Source organism: Rhinolophus hipposideros (assembly GCF_964194185.1).
Source record: "Rhinolophus hipposideros genome assembly, chromosome: 5".
NCBI classification, from domain to species: Eukaryota; Metazoa; Chordata; class Mammalia; order Chiroptera; family Rhinolophidae; genus Rhinolophus; species Rhinolophus hipposideros.
In genome coordinates this window covers 57444691-57471212 of record NC_138051.1, presented here as the reverse complement: position 1 = coordinate 57471212, position 26522 = coordinate 57444691, and the positions used below count along the sequence as shown (strand labels likewise).

General features: G+C 48.9%; 1 protein-coding gene across 6 annotated transcripts in view; it reads left to right on the top strand.

Moving 5' to 3' along the window:
• Nucleotides 1-26522, top strand: part of MEGF11 (multiple EGF like domains 11) — a 339010-nt gene that overhangs the window by 269608 nt on the left and 42880 nt on the right. For all 6 annotated transcript variants that reach the window (XR_013993445.1, XM_081049866.1, XM_081049863.1 and 3 more), the window contains 3 exons: nt 3023-3159; nt 7883-8095; nt 14797-14971. Coding sequence is in view for 5 of the 6 variants with exons in the window: in XM_081049866.1 (XP_080905992.1) it covers nt 3023-3159; nt 7883-8095; nt 14797-14971 (525 nt within the window). In the remaining variant the exon portion in view is untranslated. The remainder of the gene's footprint in view (nt 1-3022; nt 3160-7882; nt 8096-14796; nt 14972-26522) is intronic.

Genomic DNA, 26522 nt, shown 5'->3' with positions numbered 1-26522 from the left:
TGTGTGGAAGAGAAATCTGAGCTGAAAAGCCTCTCACTTAATTCATTACAAGTAAATTGGATGATATTGAAAGATGTCTCTGGTCAGCAGGATTTTCCTGACTAAACTAGCTTCCTCGGGGTTGGCAATTGTTGGTACTTAATAATTATGTGTTGAACTAATTGATTAATTAATTGTGGGAGAATCCTTCATCTCTGTAAGAGATATAACTATCTCTGGTGCAGGAGAGACTGGAAGGGCAGCAGGAGACAAGAGCAGGTTCAGACTTCTGTTTGATAAAGACCTAAGATTCATACGTATAATTTTAAATTATCTAACACCACAAAGCTAATACTGGAGGGAGGGGAAAGTCATTCCCCTGCCCCATTCACAAATCCCACTCCCCAAAGGCAAACATATTCAAATCTCCTAGTTTCTTCTGGCATTTCCCTCCATAATTCTTCATAACATGCTGTATTGCCATTTCCTGGCTTTGCCATTGTAGACATTTGCTGAATCTATTGGCAGCCTACGGTAGGATGAGATTCGCCTCTGTCATACACGTGCACACAGGCAACCCTTCCCTCACCTTCTCAATGGAGTTTTATTACAATTTGGTTAATCATTTTTTAATGTTTATGCACATGTGCCCACATATGTATTGTTATTAATTGATCCCTAAATCTCTCTGCAGAACTCTAAAATGCCTTTCTCTAAAGTCAGACACATCAGAAATCTCTCAGTTTGGTTTTCGTTTCTGTTTTGATCTTGAGGCCACGTTCACAAACTCCTGCGTGCTTCTGCTCCTGCTGTGTAGTTGTCATTCTAGGACTTCCTTTCACCACCATCCTGGAATGCCTTTCACCTCTCTCTTCTGTGGAGTCCCTATTTCCAGAAACCCGTGTCTTTCTTTTTTTGAATAATTATTTTTGGTGGAAAAAAAAATCTTCCAGTAGCTTCCGGAGAAAGTACTCATGGAAAGTAAAATTTTTGAGTCTGTTCAAATTTGAAAATGTCATGATTGAATCCCCCCACTTGAATGTTAATTTAGGTGGGTGTAGAATTCTAGGTGGGAAATTATTTTCCTCCCAAAATTTTAAGGCATTGCTCCATTGTCTCATAGTTTCCGGTTAAGAAGTCTAATACCTTTTGATTCCTGATCTTTTGTATGTGAAGTTTCTAAAAACTTTGAGACTCATTTATTTATCCATAGAAATGTAAAATTTTTGCAACAATTGGCCTTAATGTTGGTCTCTCCATTTTTTTGTGCTGAATGTTACATAGGCCCTTTCAGTTCAGAAACCAATGCTTTCCAACCTTCCATTCTAGGAAATTTTCTTGTATTATATTTCCCATTTAATTTACCCATCTCCACTTTTCTTTTTCATTGTCTAAAAGCCCTGTTAATTAGATGTCAGAACCCCTGGATTTCTTTTCTAATTGATTGTATTAATTAGATTAATTAATTCTCTCTCTCTCTCTCTCTCTCTCTCTCTCTCTCTCTCTCTCTCTCTCTGCAGCCTGCTTTGTGGAAGATTTATTCACCTTTATCTTCCAGCTCTTCTATTGCAATTTTTTAAAATTTCTGTCATCTTATATTTACTTTTTAAGCACTATTTACTATTCTCTGGATATCCCCTTTTTAGCTCTCTGTTCTTTCACAGATACAAATACTTCATCTAACTGCCTAAGGATATCCATTTTTATTATAACAGAGGCCTTTTCTTCTGTTTTCTTTGCTCCCTGCATTGTTGCTTTTGTCTATTTGTCTGCTTTGGTTTTCTTTCATGTTAAAGTCTTCTTGTTAGAAGTCTTCTTATGTTAGAATCTTTCATGTTAGAGCCTCGTTTCGAATATGTACTGATCCTTGGCCACCTGCTCATGTTTTACCATAAGCCTCAGAAAATCTGGTTGGAAGCCTGGGGGAAGGAGGAGATGTGGTTGTTGGCTGATGGGATCCTCAAATATCAGTATCCATCGGTCTTTCCTCTTGAGCTCTCAGTGTCCCCAGAAAAGAGTCCTCCAGAATCCTGCCAGAGGGAGTAAAATTTGGGAATGAACATTCTGGGAGTTGAAAGCAAGCGAGGAGAGCAGAGAATCTGCTCGTTCAGCAGGCAGGGTTTCCCAGCACCCCCATTTCTCACAGCCCCCCACCCCCAGCTATGCTTGGTGTCCCTGTGTCCAAAGCCATTGTGGGTCAACGTGTCTGAAAGGTAACTGCCGGTCTTGGGAAGTCACCTGGCTATTTGAAATAGGGGCAAAAAATCTGGGGTCTAATTCCCTCTTTTGTAAGTTTTCAGACAGTTCTCTTGTTTCACCTGCACCTTGGCCTTCTGAAGTTCCTGGTGTCTCTGATTCCTGAGCTTTCTGAGGTTACGGAGCAACCTGATGTCTTTCCACACTTCCTTTGCTGGCGCTTAGCCTTGCTGAGAAAGCAGAAGGCTCAGCAGTTCCATTCCTCCATCTGCTCTTCCATCTTCCATTATGTGACATCTCTTGTCTTCTGCGGTCTCTTCTCCCATTCCTCTTATCCTTCTGGTTTATACCTTTCCTTCTCTCCTCTCATGTTACCTGGGTTTAGGAAAGGAATGGAGATGAATGTGTTTCCAGACTACATGTTTAATCACAGTCTCTTCCTTGTTTTTCCTCAGCACTTTATTGTGTACCAGTGTGAGAGCAATTAGAACCTGGTACTTGGGTTACCTGTTTTCTTTTCTCTCTCCCCAGTAGACTGGGAGGAATCGAGTCTTACTCATATGTGTATATTCTTAGTGTCTAACACAGTGCCTGGTATACAACAGGCACTCAATAAATGTGTGCTGAATAATGGGATGAGCAAATTGGCCTTAGTCTCCCCGTCTCTAAAATTGGGCTTTGGAGCCATGATATCCAGCGTTCTGTGCTTCTGTAATTGAGGAGAACGTCCCACTGAGGGAATGGGTGGACCCTTGGGCTGTAGCAGCTGTGTCATTTCCAGGAGAGAGTGGTCCCAGATTCCATGTCCGAATCACCATTTGTTTTTGTCTTCCCTCCTCTGTTTCAGGGAGCTGTGTGCGCACAGCCCTGCCCGCCAGGGACCTTTGGGCAGAACTGCAGCCAGGACTGTCCGTGCCACCATGGAGGGCAGTGTGACCATGTGACTGGACAATGCCATTGCACAGCCGGATACATGGGGGACAGGTAAGGATGATGTTAACTATTGTCCTTGCTGTTCATGTCACTCATTCTCACAGCAGCCTTGCAGAGACCAGCTGAGGTTTACCAGCCCACAGCATTCTCCTGCCAGCTTTCCCATTCCTTTCTCAGAAAGTATTCTGAGTCCTCCTGCTGGGGAGATTCATCAGTTTATCCTCCCTGACCCTTGGCTTGCTGTGTGTACCCCTCCCCCAGCCCAGTGACCTGAGCCCTGAACTTGCATTGACTCACTTGGGGAAGCAGGTGAGTACCTACTGTGCACTCTACTTTCCGCCCTCTTGGAGGGAGGCAATGGCACCCATAATCCAAGGAAGCTGGGAGTGCCAACTCAGTTTGCACATTTTGCACGATTTCTTCTAGAAGGGGACTTTTATGCCTACTGTGAGTTCTGCCAAATGGATCATGACATCAGTTTGCATCCTCAGAAGGCCTGTGGCTTGAAATCAAACTGAACAAGGACACCAATGTCCTGGGATCAAACCAGCCTTGCAGAATGGGTAATCCACAAACACATAACTGAGGAATTACCGCGTGTGCACATTTGCTACAGGAGGAAGGATGCTAGGATGACAGGAAGGTGCTGTGAAGGAGAAATGAGAAACAACGACCAGTGTGGTGGCGAGTGACTTCAGAGACGGAGTTTTTTGCCTGTAGGACCCAGGCTAAGCCTCCTGCCTCACACTCTCAACCACACGCATGTCTTCAAGCAGAGAGAGGGCCGGGGAGCGGAGGCTCTCACATCCTTGCCTGGTTCTGGAGGATCCATGTTTCATCTCTGACGCTGGGTTTTGTTACTCTTCCCAAACAAGGTGAGGCAAGGAGAATGTTTGTTCACCACTCCTCTGCCTTCCTGGACCAGGTAACATCAGGAAGCACGGATAGGGGCTGAATCAGCCAATGAGTCCTTCTGTCCAACGTAACTGGGCTCCTCCAACTTCCACTGGAGTCAGCCTAAGTCCTTAGTGACAACCTAAAAAGAGCTTTGCCATTGTTAGCGCAGACTTGCTGACCCCTAGCCTGAAGTCTTCAAGACAGACCTGATCTCTTTGTGAATCAGTGTACATCTCCATGAGCTTCCCAAGCACAGAACGTGCGGTGTTACGGCTAGGGATCCAGCCCATCCCTCTGAACTGTGTCAGAGACTGGGTCTCTGGCCAAAGTGGGGGAGAAAGAACTGAAACAGTGAGCCCACCTTCCCGTCCTCACCATCTCCCCCAGTAAGGAAACACTCAGAATGAACCAGGAAGGACAGGAGCCGGAAGACCCTAGAACCAGAACAGGGCCCCTTTGTTTCAGTCCACTTTCACATGAGCAGGAAGGCAGCCCATTTAGAGTTGGAGACGAGCAGGCTCAGGGCTCCGCCTGGCCGTACTCAACACCAGTAGGCCCTGCCTCATTGGCACCCTCGATTTTCAATGCCAGGATGTCCCAAATGGAGAATCACTCTTCTTGTTGGGGCCCAGCCCGTGATCCTGGGGCAGAGAGAAATCCCCAAAGTCATACGGTCCTCTAGCAAGCTTTGCCAATCAACTACAGAGACGAGTTCAACAGAAGGGCCAGGTAACATTTGGGTTTCCCACCTAAATGGGCTGCCTGGTATTTAATATTTTGTAAAATTGCCTCCATTAATTTTGTAGGTGACAGCTGCATTAACCCACCCGAAATCATCACGAGCATATTAAAATTGAGTGGGTGTAATAATGCAAGCCTCCCCAGATAGGCAGAATCCAGTGCAAATTAAACACGAAACATAACGAGGGTTTTGCAGCTCATTTTGTAATTTAATTGAGCAATGTATCTGGTTGTTAATGGCAATATCAGACACATTAGATTGATATGTTGCAAAGGAAGGATGTTTAAGTAGAAAACTAATTCCTGCTGTGATTACCCTTCTGTTCCACAGGCCCTGTTATTAGCGTGCTTTGTGTAAAATTCATTAGCAGTCATTGCTTGATCTCTAAATAAATAAGTTATTTAAATTGTGAGTAGAAAAAAAAAAGAGGCTGATTATGTAAATGGATTAGGTTGTCAATATTTCATTTCCAGATTCTTTTGCTGGGGCTGTGGAGTCAGTCCCTTCATAAACATGGCAGGGAGGGTGAGGGAAATGCCCTTCAGAGGAAACTCACTGCTCAGGGCTCTGCCCTATGCTGCCGGGTGGGAGGGAACAGGAGTGTTCCAGCGACAGGGATGAGAAGTCAAGAGGTATCTCCTGGCTTGGGTTCCTTCCCCTGATGTCTGAGACATCTGAGGAGAACCAAGCTCCATGACTTCGGGAAAAGTCCATTCTGAGGTTGAACAGGGACTAGCGATTCAGGTAGTGATTTTCTAGCTCTTCAATGCTCTGTGTCCTCCCCTTCTGCCTCAGTTTCCCTTGTTACCTCCCCTATCCTGCCTCCTCTCCTCCTTCCTGTCTTCCACCTTCCATTCCTTCTCCAGATATCTCTTTTCTTTCTTTCTTCTTCCTCCCTCTCTTTTCTGTTCTCTTTCCTTTCACGAGGCCTCAGACTGGCTAAAATGCAGCAAGATTTGTAGGAAAATGCTCTGGGGGTGAAGAGTCACCTGACCTGTCTGCATCTCAGCCTCCTCAACTGTAAAGTAAGGGTTAGAGGAATATCTGCTGCTCCAGGGGCCTGGGGACGTGCTTTGGGGCCTGCGCAGCTAGAAGTCCCTCTCTATCCAGTGCCCAGAGAAGAAGCTGGGCACCTCTCTCTCAGTGCCTAGAGAAGAAGACCCCTGCTCCCCCTTCATTCTGCCAGAGTCCTTTTGCCACAGTGGCTCTGAGAGGGGAGGGTGAGTGGCATCTTCCTGTGAGGGAAGTCCTCAAGGCTAGACCCCGTCACCCTCCTCAGGCCTCTGTCGTTATAGGCTCAAGGCAACAAAGTCAGAAGAGAGACAGAGACACCCCAACGTGGAGTTGCCAAGACTTAAGCCCAACACACTGGCGGCTCCATCCCCCGGGTCCTTGCTGGTGGCCGCTACTGCTTCACTGGTGTCTGGCCACTCATCCTCACGACAGCTAACCGAGGCCGCCCAGGCTCAGGGGTTCCGGACCTATTGTGGAGAGCACTGATTCCAACTCAAGACTCCATGAGATTAATAAAGAAGCTAGGAATGTGTTGTTTTTTTTTAAAACATCTTTTATTGCTTCCCCCCCCTCAATTATTGTATAAAACCTGTAGAAAACCTGGAAAATGAGAAAACATGACAATTAAAACACTCTAATTCCTCAGGTCCACTCCATTTTTAACATTTTGGAATTCTTCCCTTCGAGCTTTTCATATCAGAATCTGAGGCAGAAGGTCAGACGGGCTGTGTTATGAGAATTACAGAAACAATATTTGCAAGAGTAACAATAAGTTACATTCCTAATTGAGCCCTTACCATGGGCGGGACACCTTTCTCAACGTTTGTACACTTTATCTCCTTTAATCCTCAAACAACGAGGTGAGGTTTCATTATTATCATCCCATTTTATGACGACGGAGCGGAATTGTAGGTCAGTTCTCCATTCCTTGCACCATTGAAGCAACGCTGGGACACGGATAATCCATAACCTCAGAGGCCATTCCCGCTGTCTCTGGGACACAGGAGTCACCCCCCCGCTTTTACCACACAGGCCCCGAGGTTTACCCCTTAACTTGTCAGGATCCAGTTGCTATGACAACAGATTGGCATCCCCTGGGAAATAGCCCTGCGCTGTGGTGTTGGGCAAGTCCAGGAGGCCAGGAAGTCAGCAGCAGGGGTCACACCCTCCCCCAGAGAATCCGTGACCAATGGCTGTGCCTCTGTAAGTCAAATAACTATCACGATGCTGTGAGCTCTAAGTACCAGGCCTGAGCAGAAGGACACAGAGGGACCAGTCCTACTTTTTGAGGGACTTACCAGTTGTTGGGAGAAGCTTAGCCCCGGCCCTGAGGGGATCCCCAGTCCAAGGAAGAGGAATTCTCCAGTCTGGTCAAAGAAGACGCCTCTTGTACTCAGGGAAATTCCACACTGGCAGAGGAGACACATCTCCTCGTATGACAAAGGGAAACCATACATCTGCTCCAAAGACTCAAAAAAAAGCAAAACAGAAACAGTGAATAGAAATAAAATTATCCCATTTCATCAAATCTAAGATGCCACCAGTTGTAAGATGCGTCATTATTTTATATACTGCTAAGGATAAAAATCACAGATAATTAAACTATGACATGCCATCAGTTATAAGATTTAACTGATTTCAGAAATGTTAAAATATATTTTTAAAACATAAGGTTTAGTGTTTAGTAGGTACAGAAATTTCAGTTTGGGAAGATGAAAAGCTTCTGGAGATGGATGGTGGTGATGGTCGCACAACAGTGTGAATGTACTTACTGCCATGGAACTGTACACTTAACATGGTTAAAATGGTAAATTTTATGTTATATATATTTTACTGTAATCAAAAATGAAAATACAAACACATAAGGCCTATAACTAATGAAATACGATAGTACAAACTCGGTGCTGAGGAATTGAGGGGACCTGGCATGAAGGGGTGACTAAACCACGGAATCCTTCCTGGAGGAGGAATCCTTCCTGGAGGAGGAGAGGGAAGAGGGGAGGAAGCTGTGAGGGGGGTGCAGCACACCAGGCCCCGGCCTGGAGACTGGGGGTTGCATGATGTATGGATCTGGAAGGGCAGGTGAGGGGTACAACCTCAACCCCCTCTGCTGTCCCACAGGTGCCAAGAGGAGTGCCCCTTCGGGACCTTCGGCTTCCAATGCTCGCAGCGCTGTGACTGCCACAACGGGGGCCAGTGTTCGCCCACCACTGGCGCCTGTGAGTGTGAACCTGGCTACAAAGGCCCACGCTGCCAGGAGCGGCTGTGCCCCGAGGGCCTGCACGGCCCAGGCTGTACCTTGCCCTGCCCTTGTGATGCCCACAACACCATCAGGTACAAGCTGCAGACGAGTGGGGTGGGCACAGGTGAAGAGGGGGCTGCTCAGGGCACAGACCGCCACTTCTAGCCTAGTCATCCAGGTAGGACAGTGCAAGAGCCGGGACCTCAGCAATCATCTTTGCTGACCACTTTGATGAAAAAAAGGGAAAACCCGGGCCACACAGACAGAACCAGGACCCAGGTCACCTGCCTCTGTCACCACACTTGGCTGTCAGCATTGCAAATGGGCTAACCTGAGACTCCACACCCAGGAACAAGGAGGGAGCCTGGTGACCCTCAGGGGAACGGGGTAGGGTGGGGTAGAGCCACACAGTCCAGGAGGGGCTGGGACGGCTGGGCTTGGGATGCCACAGGCTCTGGAGACATTGTCCGAGAGAACATTTCACCTCCACATGCTTCACATTTAGCCAAGAGCTTCCCCAACCCCAAACCCAGAAACAGGACTGCCAGGGCAGAAGCAAGAGCCACAGAGGACCAGTACTAGAAGGGACCTTAACAATCAGGGTGGCTTGCCTGGGCCTGGGGAGGGCTGACCCAGCAGCCCCTGACTAGTGTGGAGGAGCAGGAGTGACAGAGAGCAGGAGCTTTGTCAGGGCCTTGGCTTGGGGCCAGCCTCTTCTGTACTGTGTATTCTTTGGGGCTTGGGGACACCTGGGCTGAAGCTAGCCTCACCCCTGTTTCCAGATGAGCCTGAATCTGGGGAGCAGAGAAACCAGAGCTGCCCTGGGCCACTTCTCCCATCTCCCTTCACTTCATGCACCAGCGGGCCCCTCCCTCTGCTAATAAATGAGGCTGTCAGCCCGCAGACAAATGCCTCCACGGCCCTTTGTGTGGCTGCCTCTTATCTGGGTGCAAGACAGTTCAGGGAAGGACTGGTTGCTCCAAGCAGTGGATGCTGCTGCTGTTCGCAGCCCTGACTCTCGGACAGCCAGGACTTAGCCTCGGCCCCTCTTCATTTCCAGCTTTTGATGCTCCACAAATTACCCAAGAGCCTCTGGTCACTGCAAGCAGAGGCATCTTAGTGACTGTTATGGCTTAGATGGAATCTGTCCTCAGTCCTTAGTTCCTGGAGCTGGAGAATGCTATGGTGGTCAGGAAGGCTTCCTGGAGGAGGTGAAATCTGCACTGGAGGGCAGGGCGAGAGCTCTAAAGCTCTAAACACAGGAATTGTGCATGGCTGGTCAGTGGGCTGGGTAGCTACCTCAGACTGTTCCATGATTGGAGGACAGCACTAGGACTCCCCACCCCTGCATAGAAGCCAAGGGAGGACCCTCTCCAGGACAGAAATCAAGGCTGCTGCTGAGGTCGTATGTAGGGTGAGTCCCTGCCACATAGATCCAACCAACCCTCAAATTAAAGAGCTATTGTTTTCCTCCTGTGCTTGAGCAGCCATGCCCTGCATAATTTATCCTTCCTCTGAAGGAGTCCTCGATGCATTATTAATCTGGAAGGACTCCCTCTTCTCCGTCGCTAATCTTAGCCCATCCAATATTGATGATTATTTGCTTTACTGTCTTTAATGCGTGTCATGTTTCAGGGACTGGGAGGCAGTAGCCCTGCTTAGGAGTGGGGGCCCCGAGAGCTCCTGGCAGCCAACCCCTAGGCGGGGCTCCTCAGTGTCTGCATGCCTGCCTCCTGGCAGAGAGCTGTGTCACAGCCCGGGTTCTTTGAGGGCAGGAGCGCCTGGCTCGTCCATGTCTGCAGCCTCAGCACTCTGCCCCTGAGCTGATGTCTGCCCTGCTCTTAAAATACATTTCACTCCTTTCTCTTGGCACACTGCCCCAGTGGCTGAGCCCCCAACATTTACAGTTTGTGTTCAGGCCAACTCAGGGTTTCTCAGCCTCACTGCTATTGACATTTGGGGCTGGATGATTCTTTGTTGTGGGGAGCTGTCCTGTTTTTTTTAGGATGTTAGAAGTTTCCCTGGCCTCTGCCAACTAGATGCCAATAGCAACACCCCGCCCCCAAGTTCTGAGAACCAAAACTATTTCCTGGGTGGAATGGAGGGAGGCAAAATTGCCCGAGATTGAGAGCCTCTGGTCTAACTGAACTCTCTCATGCTGCACTGGCTTTGTTCTCGTAGACATAGAGAACAGCTAGCTCTCTTCCTCTCTGTGGACACAGGTCATTCTTCTCTTCCCATGAAACTTTGTCCCATTCTAGAGCCTTCTTGTGGGATCCAAGGAAAGCGGAAGGGCAACTCTATATATAGCTCCTCATCCCAAAGCAGTTCAGCTGCCGGTTCTGGTGGCGCCTGAGGAGCCTGAGTCCTGACCTCAGAACTACCTCTGTCTAAACAAATGTCCTGATAAGTTTGCTTCTCCTCTCTGTGTCTCAGTTTCCCAATCTGCCCATCACCTTTCATCAGCCCAGTGGGGGTAAATGTTCTCTTGGGGTCTTTGAAAGTGAAGCTTCCATCTAACTCACACGAGATGAAGCATGGGACTCCCAAAAGCCTAGCCTCATTTTCCCGGCTTTTGCTTATTTTTGTCGTAAGCGCTTACAACAGAGCCCCACCAAACCGGCTTGCAAGGCCTTGAGTACTTGTCTTTCCTAGGAAGACAAGTACTCCCAACCCCCACCCAAAGAAAACCCTGCTCATCCAGCCCCAGCCCCTGGAGAGACTGCTTCAAAGAGGTCAAGTCCACATGCCTCGGGAAGGAAGAAGTGGCTGATAAGATTCCTCAACGCTTCATTCCCTTTATAAACGCTTTGTAGCACACACAAAGAAACCATCCTCCTTCATAAAGAATAACCTTGAGAAAGAGAGTGTCTGTGTGCTGGGCCTCTTCCCCCCACAATTGGATTATCACAGACAAATTCCAGCAGCCACCATCATGTATTACCTTTGAAAGATTTGTTTTAGCCAACAGAGGCAACATTGATAGTAATCTGAGAGTGGGGGTGGGAAAGGGCAGAAAAATCCACCCAGAAAAGAATCCTGTATTGTTCAGTTTTCGGCCTCCCGTTAACTTGTGATTAATCTGTGTCTGGGGAAAATGGGAGAAAAGCGAAGAAAAAGAAACAGAGCAAACGGAACCATTAGCCTAACCACCGGATGTCCATGACTTTTGCCTGAGCCTAACCAGCAGTTACTTGCTGGCCGTGTGGCCCACGGGAATGGCTCTGCCACCGCTGGGAGGAGGCAGCAGGAAGACGTGATGAAGGTGCTTGTTTCTCAGTCATCGTCAGCAGTCGTTCCCCACTCTCCTTTCAAAGGGATTTGGGGGTTTTTATAATACTTGACAAGCCATCAAATTAAGAAAATAGAGGTCTCGCTTTTTAAAATAGAATTTTAGAACATAAAAGGAGAGAGAAAGACATGATTTCAGGTTTGGTTTTGAGCTTTCTGGCTCTCGGAGTGGAAAGTGAAATTGGCACAGAGAAACAACCCAGAGCAGCCAAAACGTTGGCAGCTGCGATGGAAAGCGGGAAATGCGGGAATGCTTAGAAGTCAGCGTTTTCTGGTTCACTGCGTGTCTAGTAGGCTTTTCACGGGGTGGTGTTCCTGAAGTGAGAGATTCTGTTGATGGAAAGGCCACAAGGATGCCTGGTACTGTTTAGAAAATCACCCAGGCTGGGCAGAGCTGATCTCTGCAGTCAACGCTGCCTGCCAGGCTATTTCCTGGGTCCAAGCATGTCATCTCCACGACTGTGACTGAGCCACCCTCTAGCCCTAAGTCAAAACCCCAGAGGAGGCCCCTAGAAAGTTGGAACGGAGAAAGGCCATGCCTGCGGGCTTTGCTCGGAGTGTTGGAACAGAGGGGAGAGCGCCACTGCTGGCGGAGGGTCAGCGGCAGCAAATAGGGCTCCCTGCCCCATGGCATTTCCCCTTACAGTGCGGGGCTCAGATCAGAGAGGAATTTTTCTGGAAACACGAAGATCAGGAAGTCTTCAAACACTCATCTTCTACATGCATTCTTCTTTTTAACGTATTTACAATTTTTATCGCTTTGCATCTGTTTATAAATATAACAGATGTTCAGGTTGGGAGCATTAGAGAATATGTAGAAATTTAAAGAAAAAACTCAGAATCACTCATAATTTCTCAACCCAGAGGGGAGTACAAAAACCATTTTGTTGTAATTTGTTTATCCATCATCCATGTCTGTATATATCTGTATCGCTTTTTTCACATTGTAGATCATGACTTTGTATATAATTTGCTTATTTCACTTAACCTGATATCATATCATTAAATAGTGTGGAAAACATTTGAATGCTTCTCTAACATCCTTTCCTGTGAATTGCCATAATTCATTTAACCAGTACCCTGTTTTCAGAGGCGGCATGAGGCATCAGACAAGAGTAGGTTCAGACAGACCTACGTTTGGATTCCAGCTGCCACAGAGTTAGCTATGTGACCTTGGGCAAGTCACATAACCTCCAAGTGCCATTTGTAAAATAGAGGCACTATGTCTAACTCACAGGCTTATTCGATGACTAGAAATATGTGTAAATTGCCTGGTGCTTTAATAGCCTGGTCACATATTATTTATTATTTAAATTGCTTCCATTTCCCACTGTTATAAATAATGCTTCAGGGAATATCTGTGTGCATAAATCTTTCCCCACAACTATGATTATTTCCTTAGGACAGATTCTTAGAAATGGAATTACAAGACCAAAGAGTCTGAATATTTTTAGGACTCCTGATATATATTCCCACATTTTTTTCCAGAAACCTTTACCAGCATTGAATATTATTCCTTTAAGAAAAATGTTTTTACTGTTGTGATAGAGAAAAAGTGATATCTAATTATTGATTCGATTATTAATGAGACTAATTAATAATTCAACATTTTCCAAAATGATGATTAGCTACTGCACTTAACTATTCAGGAATGTCTGCCCCTGTCCATCCCTCATTTTCCGTGAGAAAACCAGGGCTCCCAGAAGAGAAGTACCTTGGCTGGGCTTCATACAGTTAGTTTTTCTTTATCTCATTCGCCAGGTATGTACTGAGCATCCCCAGGGTACCAGGGACCCTGCTGGGTGACAATGCAGAGGTGAAATAGAAGGCCTTCCCCCGAGGAGCTGTCATCTGGTAGGGGAGACAGAAGACAAACAAGTCAACAACACAGAAAATAATTACTTGCAATAAAAGTATTACTCATGCCCAGTATTTAATTGGGCCGAGAATATAAGCCAGGCCTGGAGATCTTCCAATGACCCTGGCGGACAGAGACATGTCCTTGTGGGCCTTAGCAGAACTGAGACTTGTACCCAGGCACCTCTGCCAGCCCAGATGCTCCTCCGGCCACATCCCTTCAGCTGGACTCAGGTGCAGGGAGGCAGGCGTCTCAGGGAATCTCAGAGGCTTATCTCTACCATCCAGCATCTTCTCTGGAGTGTACTCTGGGCCCTCTCAGCAGGAGATGCAAAGTATAAGAGATTTACTAAGGAGAGAGCTGTGAGGGGAAATGGAAAGGACACCGGGGAGGCTGAGAGAGCGGCAGGCTGCAATGCAGTTCTGACCCATGTGAAGGAGAGAAGGAAGGGAGAGAGGGAGGGAGGGAGGGAGGGAGGAAGGAAGGGAGAGAAGGAGGGATGGAGGGAGGAAGGAAGGAAAGAAGGAAGGAAGGAAAGAAGGAAGGGAGAGAGGAAAGGAGGGAGGGAGGAAGGAAGGAAGGAAAGAAGGGAAGGAGGAAGGAAGGAAGGAAGGAAGGAAGGAAGGAAGGAAGGAAGGAAGGAAGGAAGGAAGAAAGGGAGGGAGGAAGGCCTTAGACTGCAGCACAGTTCTAAGAAAGTTTGGTAAGGTGCTAAGTCTTTAAGCCAAAGTTGCCCATCAGAGGAGTCCCAGATCTCCCAGGAATATGCCGACCTCAATATCCCTGCTATGTAATAGCTGGGAGCAGCCCAGGGGAGGTGTGTGGCCTCTGAGCAAATGTGGTGATGGGTTTCAGACACAGCACCTGGGGCCATCAGTCAGTTACACACTTGCAGAAGCTCTGAGAAGCGCAGTCACCATACCCCTTATCCCCTCTGGTCATGAATGGTATTGGCTGCTGGCTCAGACTTTTGCCGACCAGAGTTTGCCCCACCCTCTGGAGGTCATGACAGGCAATTCCTGCCTATAGCCAAGTGGTTCTTTCTCTGACCTAGACAGGTTTGGGATGGACACGATCTCCCTCACGCTTAAGTTGCCCTGGCAAAGCAAATAGAGGGTATCCTCTCCAGTGCAGACGCTGGGGGGTGTAGGGGGAGGGAGGCACCTGCCCGGAGGTCTCAGATGTTCGCTGAGTACCTGTGGTGTGCCACGGGGTCTCCCTCTTGTGCCTGCCCCCACACCAAGCATCTGCCTGGGGTGCAGAGTGGATGAAGCGCTGGACCCCATAGTACCGAAGGGAAGGGACTAAAAAAGGCTGCCTTCTGCTTTGGTCTCTGTGTATTTGTACTATAAAGACTACTTGTTTGGGAGTCTGGAGACCTGTCTTCTAATCCTGCTTTTGCCACTTACTTGCTATGTGACTTTAGGCAAATTATATAACTACCATGAGCCTCATTTTTGGGGGGGCTAATGAGACCACGGGACCTTGGGTTCTTCTGACAAACAAATGAGGCTTCAAGAAATTTCGCCTCCAAGGCCCTTGGATCCTGCTACCCCGGGCAGACCAGACATGGTGTGGGCAGGGGGCGGGACATGCCCGCATCCCTGACCAGACTGTCTTCTTGTTCTTCTCCCCGCTGCTCAGCTGCCACCCAGTAACCGGAGCTTGCACCTGCCAGCCAGGTTGGTCTGGCCGCCACTGCAATGAGTCCTGCCCTGCTGGCTACTATGGCGATGGCTGCCGGCTGCCTTGCCCCTGTCAGAATGGGGCCGACTGCCACAGCATCACTGGGAGCTGCACTTGTGCCCCAGGCTTCATGGTAAGATGGGAGGGGCTTCCCACAGCTCCTGTGCCCCCCACCCCACTCAGGAGAGGAGGGCCAGCTCCTCCTACCTCCAGGTGGGATCAGGGAGTGTGGCCCTATGCCCAGGGAAGAAGAACTGGAGTGTTTCCATGTCCCCCTCAGAGACAGAGCCCATGACCAGAGACCCGCCAAGGCTGTTCTCCAAGGCCCAGTTCTGCTGGGGTTTGTATTAGTAAAAGTAATGGAAGGAGGAGATTTTCTCCATTGTCCCTGTCGCCCCGAAACACCAGTTGTCTTCATGCCCAGCTCCCCCTTGTCCATATTCTTATGCACACAATACAGACAGTCCTCAACTTACAATGGATTGACTTACGATGTTTCAATTTTACGATGGTGTGAAAGCAATAACTCTCTGGAAACTGTACTTCAATTTTGAATGTTGCTCTTTTCCTGGGCCCGTGATCTGCTGTACCTTACTCTCTTGTGATGCTGGGCAGCAGCAGCGCGATGACTGTGCCCAACTGCAGGCTACTGTAAGTACTCTAAGCACGTTTCAGGCAGGCCCGGCTAAGCCATGATGTTCGGCAGGTGAGGTGGATTAAAGGCATTTCTGACTTATAATAGTCTCAACTCACGATGGGTTTATCAGGACATAACTCCATCATAAGTTGAGGAGTATGTGTATTTTTATATCATAATAACCACAGTGCACATGGGCAGTTTTGCCTTCTGCTTTCTTTCCCCCACATCTGCTGCTTCGGGCTTCTTAATTATCATTTTATATGACTGCATAACACTGCAGGAGCTGATATACTCCCAGTTTGCTCAGCCATTCCCTTCCTGCTGAATACTGAGCTGCTTCCAGTGTTCCCAGCAAATGTTGCACTGAGCATCTCCCTACAAACAGCTTTTCCCTGCCTGTTGAATGATTTCCTTAGGGTGAATTTCCAGGGTCAGTAGGCATAATTATTTATGGCTCCTGATGGATGTTGCTATATTACTTTCCTCAAGGGTTATAGAAATCTATACTGCCACCAGCTGTGTGTGAACATACCTATTTCAAAACAACTTTCCTAACATTCTTTTCTTTAATTTGGGCTAATTATATAGGTAGAAAATGGCTCGTCAGTGTTGCTCTAATTTGCATTTCTCTGATTACTAGGGAGAGTGAACCTTTTCCCCACATGTTTGTTTACTATTTGTATTTCCTCATGAATTATGCCGGTCTTTATGAGGTTTGATTCTAGGGAACTTGACAGCGGAAGTGGAATCCTGTTCAAAGGTGGAGGTGGGGTGTGCCCAGTGGGTCTCAGGACTCAAACACTCTTCAAAAGAGAAAAATCTGCTCCTCCTGCAAGTTTCCTCTCTCATGGACCTTTATTGATGTGAGCTGTGTCTGTAACTTCCATAGAAAAATGGAGTGCCCTAGCTTTGGGGTTTGGGTAGGACAGAAGAGTTGTTTGGGATGAGAATCTCACATAGACGAGTGATCAGGTGACTGAAGGGGAAGTCCACTGCCCACAACACACTGCTGGTGGCGCTTCCTGACTCCAGTCCCAGCTTGGCTGCTAGGGCATATCTACGGCTGTGGGCACATGGCTTCCCCTCCCACAGTCCCAGTTCCTTCATCTGTAAATGAGAAGTTTGAGGTGAAACGGGAGAGATGAACCACATTTATAAGATGGTCTCCTATGCAGACTCCACAGACCAAGTCAGGAGACACACCCTTCTGGGGGAAATGAAGGGAAGTAGGAGCAAGGAGGTGTGTGTGTGCGTGTGTGTGTGTGTTTGCAAAGGGGTCTCACTGAGATTATTACAGTCTGATTATATACATTGTCTGTGGGCCTGCTGGGAGTTCCACCTCCCTGTTCCCCATTCTTTACCTCCAGCTGCCGACCTAGTCACTGTTCCTCAGAAAAGGGGAAATCAGGACCCTGGGAGGGCCTAGGAAGGCTGGTGTCTGTGTGCCCACTGCTCCCAGGCCAGAGCTCCAACAGTCTGGGGACCAGGCCACTGCCTCTCTTCCTCCCCTCCAGGATGCAAATGACTTCCTGCTCCTGAACTCTGGGGGGACTTGGCTCTTATAGGAATCACCTCGCTGTGGAGTCCCTCCGGCCTGGAGCTTGGGGCTAAGACAGATTGTGAGCCAAGCTGCCCTAGTGAGACCACGTGAATTCTCATCCATCTCCTCCTGCCCAGCCTCATTATACCTGGAAAGGCTCTTCTGGGCCCTGTCGCATGTTGAGCAGGAGCCGCTGGAGGTGATTACAGAGCAGTCGGTTGTTCTCATGCAGCGTGACTCATTCTTGCATGCACCAGGCTCCAAGGGGGAAATCATCATTGCCACCCTCACCCCAGCTTCTGAATGAATGGGACTTCCTGCAATTAGCCAGCTTTGGTAGGGGAGGAGGACTGGGGCAATGAGCAGAGCAGACTTGGCTGAGACTTCCCCCAAATGTCCCATGGTCAATCATAATGAGCAATTCCTTTATTTATCGGTTGGTTTGTGAATTTATGTACCTGCCTTTTTCCTTGAAAGATTTTTAGGATGGGCAGTTAGAGACTAATTTAAAAAGCCTTGAGTGTTTGGAGACCTTGATCCTAGGCTTATGTCCCTTGGACATGGCACTTCACCTTGCTGGACCTCAGTTTCCTCATCTGCAAGAGAGGAGTCACATCAGTCCTGCTTGCTATTGGATGTGAGTAGCTCACACGGCCACATCCACAGCTGTCCTCCCCCTGCCAAGGGCTCCTTAAGGAGGATGTAGGGATAGGTTTAAGAAAGCAGTCTCCGAGGGCTAGGAATGGTCTCAGGCTCAGCATAAATGTAAGGAGTGCTGGTAAAGTGGTGCGGAACCACCCCTGGGAGCCCAGTGACATACCTGCTCCAGCCAGGTGGTCCCCCACCGCCTGAGATCACGAGCATGTAGGGCAGAAGCAAGTCCTGCCTGGTACTCTGGATGTGCTGGCCCTGACATTCTTTCTCCTTCCTACTCACCTTCCCAGCGGGGGATATGGGAAGTCTAATCATGTACCCGTCCAGCCATCAAGGACCTTGTACCCAATAACAATCATATTCACATTAGCAGCAAGCAGTTATTGAGTCTTTGCTGCGTGCTTCATTTCTATTCCTCACAATGGCCCTATGGAGGTACACTTTTACATTCCTCAGTTTGCAAACGAGGATGAAATTCAAACAGGATAAGTGACTGGCCCAGCATCACAAAGCCAGTAGTGGTGGGAGCCACTGAATTCTCATAAGTGAGATGACAGTCTTTGATTGATGGGTCACTATGGAACCACACAAATCTGAGTTCAAATTCTAGCCCTCCAATCTCCACCCTGCCTACTTACAAGTCACTTATCCTGCCTACGACTGAATTTCCTCATCTGTTGAGAGGAGACTTGGCCATGAGAGTGAGACAGTTCATATGGAAAGTTTACAGTTCAGAGCCTAGAACACAATAGACACCCAGTAAAGATGGTAGTAATTTATGGGTGAACTATGAGAGCATTGCTTTCCCCGAGCTCAGCACCCCCTTCCAAAAAAGTGTCAGGATGAGCTGCTCCCAGATGTTCACATCAGAACAGAGCCATGAGCACATACAGCTGCTAGTCCATAGGTCTGCCCAAGCATTCTGAATGGTCAGCCTCAGGAGGCACGCTGGGGTGGACACACCTGTCAGTGTTTGAGGAAATAGATGTAGAAATGGAGATGGGAAGAGACTCTGGGCATTTTACATGTTAGTGTGGCAGCAGCAATGAAATCACTTGGGGCGTGCATTGCTGAATTACGTTGGTGCTGCCAGGTGGCAGAAAACAGCCCTGGGCTAGAAGGCAAGAAACTAAGTTCCTAGTGTGGTCGTGCTAACTTTTGAGGCTTCTATTTCTCCATTGTAAGGTAGGAATGAAATTCTCTACCCAAAAGAAACAACGGCGTGGGAGACAGTCATTAAAATGGAAGTGCTTCAAGTTGGGAGTGGCATTGTTTCAGCACCTTGGACAGCCCCACAATCTTCTCCAAGGTTGTTCTCGCCCTGTTAGAACCCAGGATCCTCAACCAGTCAGAACACCATGATTAACAAGGGTGAGAAGGGACGGGTGAGGGTCACATGACAGGGGGCTCAGGCCAGCAGAGTCCTGGGAGTGTCATTGTGAGGAATGATCCAGAAAGTGAGGACCTTTTTTCCCGCCCACCCAGGCTAGGGGAGTAGCTGAACTGTGGCGAGGTCACTAAGTGGAACTGCCCACCCACTTGGAGGTTAGAGACACATTACCCCTCTCCACGGCTTCTCATTATCCACCAAAGCTCAAGCCCCAGTCCTCTGTAACCTGCCCTCCAAACCTGACCTCATCTCCTGCTAAGTCCTGCTACAAACCTGTGCTGGTGCCACACATAACTCACTTTTCCCCAAGCATTGTGTCTGCTTTGGGGCTTCAACCTGCGCTTTTCCTCAAGCGTTTTTCTCTTCCTAGAATGCCCACCTGATTACCCTTATCTCAGTCTATGAAAATCCTCCTCTGCCTTTCAGGCTAAGATCAAAGGCTGCCTCTTCCATGAAGTCTTCCCTGAAAACGCTTCTCTTCAGAATTAACCCTTCCATCTCCTCTTTTCCCACAGAACATGGCTCATACTCAGCATCTGTCTCCCTCCAATCCTGCACCTCCTACTGCCCCCTGCACCATGCCTATCATGTGAACATCTTACTCAATATGCTCTTTTTGGAATGAATGAAATTCTTGGGAAGGGCAATGTCCTTCAGTTTCCAGAACTGACCTTTATAGAAAGAAATCCATTGCATTTCCCAGCAGGCCTTACCAGGAGGGCCGGGGCTTGAATCTACTCGTTAGCTTCCCTGCAGTTCAGATAAAAAGGCAGCGGCAGTGGGACTGGAGCAGCTGTCGCCTAATGTCTCCGGGTTCTTTGGTTAAAAGGTGTGAGCTTCCACCTTATGCAGTACTGTATAGTGGTTACACAGACTCTGGAGCCAGACTCCCTGCCTTCAAATATCAGCTTTGCAGCTTATAAGCTGCGTGGCCATAGGCAAGATGCTTTACCTCTCTGTGCTTCTGTTTTCTCATATATGAAAGGGGAATAACAATAAAGTCCATCAGATTACTGAGCTGATTAAGTTAATTAGTACATATAAAATACTTAGAATGCCTGCATATTTATTGGTAATCTTTCAACAAGTATTAACTACTGTTATTATTGATGACGCTGCCAGTGCTATTATTGTTGTCGTTATTTACCCCAAGGGGTCCCCCCACCTGAAGAAGCTGACTGGCCCTGGATTGAGTGCCCTGTTTGAGGGTACAGGTAGAACTGGGGGTGCGAGGAAGAGAGCAAAGTTAGTTGCTGACTGGGAGCTGCAGGCCTGCCAAGGGCAGCCCCAGAACCAAGAATAGACTTTCTTGTCGCGGGGGAGAAGGCCGGTTTCTCAGCCCCACCACACTCCTCCGCTGACCATCCTTCCATAATTAGGCCTCACCTACGCAGCCAGCCTGATGAAGCCTCCTGCGTTCCTCTAGGACTAATTGCTGCCACCTTGGCACCCGGAGTGAATAGCTTGTGAGGTCACTGCCAGAGCTGCAAGGACTTGATTTCCCAGACCCCCTCTGCGGTGCCTCCTCCCTGCATGGAGCCCGTGTGGCTGGGAGATAAGGGGCCCTCTGGTCATTGCTCAGCGCAGATGCTTCCTTTCAGTCCTGGCTATAATCGGGATGGGGAGCATGGGAGGCGGAGGAGAGGGGCCTGGTGTCCCCTCCCGTGGGATTCCGGACCTATATTTCTCCCCTGGATGACAGAATTTCTATTACCTTAAAGGGCTCATCTATTTATGCTGCAATTTTTTGAAGCCCTGTCTGCTGTTATTGAACCCTGCATGCTGGCAAGGGGAGCGGGCACTCCATCACCCAAATGAACAAACTCGTTTCCACATTTTTCTCCCCTTTCTCTGTGCTGTCGGTAGGTCATACACAAACCTCAGCTGCTCTGGCTGGGGATAGCGGGAGGGGGGTGAGAGTTATGAAAATCCAGATCAGTGGAGCAGTGATTGAATTTTCCTCCAAGGTTTGTGATGCCCTTTAAAGATGTCACCCTCCCCCAGCCCACCTCCACTGTCTCACGCTGAGCAAAGTGCGTGTCTGCCTCTTGTGTGGCTCCTAAACTGGAACTAGGGAGCAAGGACAGCTGTGGGACCACAAGAGACTGTAGACTGAAACTCATAGCCAGGTGAGATGTATATAATGTGTGGGTGTGTCCTATTCTAATTGTTTTGTTCATCAAACTGAGGTCTGCAGACTATTAGCCCTAAGAGTAGAAAACGAGCTTCTTATCCCCCACCATTGACTAGCTTCCTAATTATAGTAAAAGATTTTCCTGGATGCGGCCATGGGGATGAGGAATTCACCTTCAAGCTGCCATGCCCAGCAGGGGAGTCCCGGTGAAATGATCCAAAAATATTCACACATACATACACAGACTCCTGTACTCAAATCCCAGTACAGCCACCACTTGCTGGGTGGCCATGGCCCAGTTACTTAAGCTTCTCAAGTCTTAGTTTTTCATCTCCAAAGCAGAGTAAATAAAGGTACTATGTAATACTGTTATTCTTACGATTGAATTAGATAAATTATGTACAGTGCTTAGAACAAAGCCTGGCACATAGTAAATGCTCAATAAATGACTGTCAAGGTTCCTTAGGTAGTGGTAGAGATGACACATTGGAGGAAAAGGGTATGAACTTTGGGGTCAGACAGGCCTGAATTAGAATCCCAAGTTGTTGCTTTCAAGTAGCTGTGTGACGTTAGACAATGTGCTCAGCCTCTCTGAGCCCTCATTTCCCATCTATAAAATGGGTTAATAATGCCTGTTCTTCAGGGTTAGTGTGAACACAAAATGGGAATTATTCTTCATAATGGCAGAGATGGAAGAATGTTCAGCCCTTCCCTCGTGTGTCCTCCCTGTACAAAGGAAGAAACCAGGGTCTAGAGAGGGAAGCTGACTTACTTAGGTCACACAGCAAATCATTAGCAGAACTGAGATGGAAAGCAGGTGACATAGTTCCCAGTCTGATGCTCTTTCCACCTTTGCCTCCATCTCTTGAGTTTGCTGTCCCCAGAGCAGACACCTGCTGATTTTTCCCAGGTCAGAGAGGGATGGATGGAGGTGGGGTTCCCTAGGGTGTTAAATCGTGTTGGCAATTAATCCACAGAGTAGAGTTGGGAAAATTGGCTTTATGTCGCTAAGTCTGAGTCCAGCTTCTTGCTCTGAGACCCCCTGCGGTTTGTGGCTTTATCAGGGAAAACTGCTGACTCTTCTGTTCTAAAAAATAAATGTTCCCCACGTCACACCACCCTCTCCCTGTCACGTCCTTATCAAAGCCCTCATTACTGGGTTCTGCAGCTCTCTCCGCGCAGCAGCAGCAGCTGTTGGGACAGGTCTGAGGCATCTATGCTCTAAACACTCCCAGTTATCTATTTTGTCCACGTCTCTGGTGTTCACTGGGTTTCCGCTGCTGCCCGCTCGCCATCCTGGGCACCCCACAGATGCCTGAGGGTGGGGCTTCGGGTCAGAGGAGCTTCCCTGAGAGGTCCGGAGGAAGTGGATGACTACGTCAGTGTGGTGTCACAGGGCCCAGGCACTCTGCTCTCCACACGTTATTTAATCTTCACAACAGCCTCGTAGGTAGGGGCTGTTAGGATTCCCACTTTGCCGATGAGGGAACAGGCTCTGAGAGAAGTAACCTTCCTAGTTAATTTGTGGCCACCAGGAGCTGAGACTATAGCTGTCTGAACCCAGAACCTGCCCTTCTTAACCACAAACCAAAATGCCTGGAGAGGAGAGGGCTGTGGATACATGGGAAGTAACCAGCTGTGAAACTCTCAGGCCTTTCCCCAGGAAGGGGACCACCTTCTCAGCTGCCGCCTGGTGACCTCCGACCTTTGTCCTCTAGGGGAGGTCGGCTGGGATCTCAGTCTCCCTCCTTACTTTGGGGCCCACTCAGCTCACACTTGAGCTTGTCAATCCTCACAGCTGTCTTGTGAGGCAAGCAGGGCAAGTATTGTTAGCTGTATTTCACAGATGAGGAAACTGAAGTTCAGAATGGTTACGAGTCTTGTCTAAGATGATCGAACTGAGCCTAGAACACAGGGCTTATGGCTCCAAGGCCAGACCCACCTCAGGGCAGCTGGGCGGGGAGGAGAGGTCAGTGCTACGGAAAGGACCAGCCGGAAGTCGGGCCTGGGCGTCAGCCCTGGCTCTGCTACCTACTCACTGTTTGATTTTGCCCACGTCACTTCACCTCTGTGTGCTTTAACTTTATGTTCTGCAAAATGGGGGCACCAACCCTGCTCGCTATGTCCTGGGGCTGATGTAAAGCTGGGCTGAAACAAGCTCTTGGGAAGGACTAGAAGAAATGCCAGGATGTGTACACCGAGAGGCATGAGGGGGAGCAGTGGGCCCAGGGCCCGCAGACCAACCTCCCAGCAAGGCTGTGGGTCTAGAACAAAGGAAGAACCCACTCCCCTCCTGCTACCCCTGCCCTCAAGCTCCAAGGCCCCACCCAGCATGCCTCCCCCACCCCCAGCCATCTCCCCACTTAGTCATTAGCACCAATAATCGCATCTGCAGGAGCAGTTATGGACCCCAGGAGGGGAAGAAATTCCTGCCAAAAGATGTGATTATGTCTGGAAAATGAAAGATGTTGCAGAAAAGGTCATGAATAAATTATTTCAAAGGTGGGGCTAATAAGAAAACTAGCAATGGGAGTAAAACAACGACAACAACAATAACATAAAAACCCTCAAGAGTTCTCTCCCAAAACATGACTAAACAACTGTTCTCTCCTGTTCTGAAAGTTCTGAAGAGGGATATTAATTCCCTGTGACAGGCACAGAGAAGCCAGGCCAGGGCTCCCCGGCCCTCAGGCCCAGGTGGCCCGGATGAGCAGGGGTGTGGTGAATAGGAAGGAAAATAGTGGGCGTGGAGCAGGCTGGGTCCTACATGCCAGGTGGGGTCTGTGCTGAATTCTGCAGGCAAGTGGGAGCCTTGTAGTCTTGAGCGGGGGAGGGGGGAAGGTGACAAAATGGTACTGACTTGACCTCCACAGTAGCGAGATGGTAACATCATAAGCGGAGAACTCAGCACGCAGCAGGTGTTCAGTAGGGCTGGCTCCCATCACTCCCCAGGGTTCCTCAGTAGAGGCAGCTTGGCAGAATGGGGAGAGCTCTGGGAGGGCTTTGAGTCAGGGAAGCCTGTTTCCATCCCAGCCCTGCCACTCACCAACTGCATGACTGAGGGAAGGTCACCTCCGAAACCTCACCGCTCACAGGGATCCCTTGCAGGAGGGTTGTGAGGTGAAACAAGGCAAGCATTGCAAAAGTGGCACAGAACAGGTCAATCTGAGTCTCTTTTCTTACATCTGCCGTAGGCCTAGGCTCTTATTGGGCCGTGCGTAATCATCAAAAGGCCTAAAGCATGTAGAGCACTTTCTGTGGGCCAGGCACTGTTCTAAGAACATTACATATATCCACTTATTTAATCTTCACCGCTACCCTTGGAGAAAAGTACTACTATAATGCCCATTTTGCAGCTAGGGAGACTGAAACACAGAGAGGTTAATAATTTGCCCCAGGTTTGTCAAATATACCCAAGTAAAGCTGAAAAAAATAAAATAAGTTGCCCAAGGTCCTGTAAGTGTCAGCGCCAGGACCTGAACCCAATGGTCAGGTTCCGGAGCCCATGGGCTTGACACAGCCTCCTGCCACCTCTGTGATCTGCCTTTTCCGTGGGCAGACGCTGAGTGATCCTTGCTGCCCCCCACCAGGGTAAAACCCTAACCACAGCCACAGCGGCGCTACAGTCATAGGAGCTGAATTTGGAAGTGGTGTCAAACTGTAGGGCAGTCAGGCGTCCGTCAGGTAGCTCAGGTGGGGTGGATGGAGCACTCCATCATCACCAGGACCTCATCCGTATCACAGCCCTTCCACTACAAAATGCTCTGATATCCATCTCCTCAGGACTTCTCAAAGCTTTCTGAGGTTAGATGCCACTGTTGCCATTTTATACACAAGGAAACAGGCTCTGCGAGGTGACTCAGCTCTGAGCATCTCCACCCACCCCACTCAAGCCCAGGGCCGAGCCACTCCCCCAGGCAAATGCTGCCCGGAAGAACCCCTCCTGCCCCATCTCCCTCCGAAGCCCTGCTCCCCTCTTTTCCGTCTGCCCCTGCAGACCCCACAGCCCCAGACAGGGTCTACCCCAGGCCGGAAGCCACCTCATCCCTTCCTACAGGGAGGTCTGATCTGAACTAAGCTCCCTTCAAACTTGACCCCTGGGCCTCAGGCCTTAAATGGAGAGACGTTCCAGGCCTATATTATGTGTAGTAAAGCATTCTATGAGAACTTGGCTGAGAAACCTCCAGGAGGCCAAAAAAATCCAGCTTTATTAAGACTTGAATAATTTATAGGAACTGGGCAGCGGGAAGGACAGGTCCTGTGACAGTAGAGGCAGCCTTTCCCACGCCCGCTCCTTTCTTGTTCCCTGCGAAGAGCCCCTCAGGTTTCAACTCCTCGGCTTTCTTGGCCTCCAGTCTATGATTATTTTTGTTTTTTAATGATTCCACAATCAATACATGGTTGGATTTGCCTGAGTCTGGACTCTCAACCTCTCAAACAGAAAGGAGTAGCCCAGACTCCTGCCTTGGAGGAGGGCGTTCCTAAAATAGGTGGAATACTCAGTCCCTTGCCTGCTGTCTGGGACCAGCCTATGTCTTTAGGGCAAAGTTTGAGGCCCGGCCCTCCAGGCCTTCTTGGCTGGGCCACTCTGACCTCTAGACTACTGTCCACTGCTGTCCCTCTGCCTGATGCTGGCACGCCAACACTGGTGGCACAGTGTGGATGTTTCTGTCCAGTAGATGTTTCTTTTTCTCTATAAACAGAAAGCTTCTGATTCATGCCTGTGTCCCTACGTTTCCCCATCCTGCCACCTTCCTGACGCCAGCCCACTGCCAGGCCTCACACAGTCTCCGCCACAGAGTTTGATCCTAAATGTTCAGGGAATAAATGCACAGGTAGTTTAGAAGCATCCCCTGAGTCGTGAATGTGCCACATTTTGCTTAGACCTTAGTAAACAACCCCCCTTGGCTTCTGCAGGACCCTCTGTCCCCACAGTCTGGTTCTCACTTGGGACAAGGTCACCATCACTATAGTCAGACTCTGGCTCTACAGGCCACTGCCCTGAGCTCACACCACCCAGCCATCACCCCAGAGGGTCTGGGTTCTGCAACACACATGCACCCCATATATCCAACCCTCACAATGTAGACCCAGCATGTTCATACCATGCACACATGCTCAAAGCCACCATAATCAAATCACCCTTGGGGCTGTGTGGCTAGGATTGGCTCAAAAGTCACACATGCAGATGCTAAGCTTACCCCACAGCTGTCACATCACTGATACACACTCACACAAATCAAACTATGGTAACTGTCACGTGGTTGGCACCTCCAGAGTTGTGCAGTACACAGCCTACACAACTGTCCAGAGCAGCCTCAGGTCA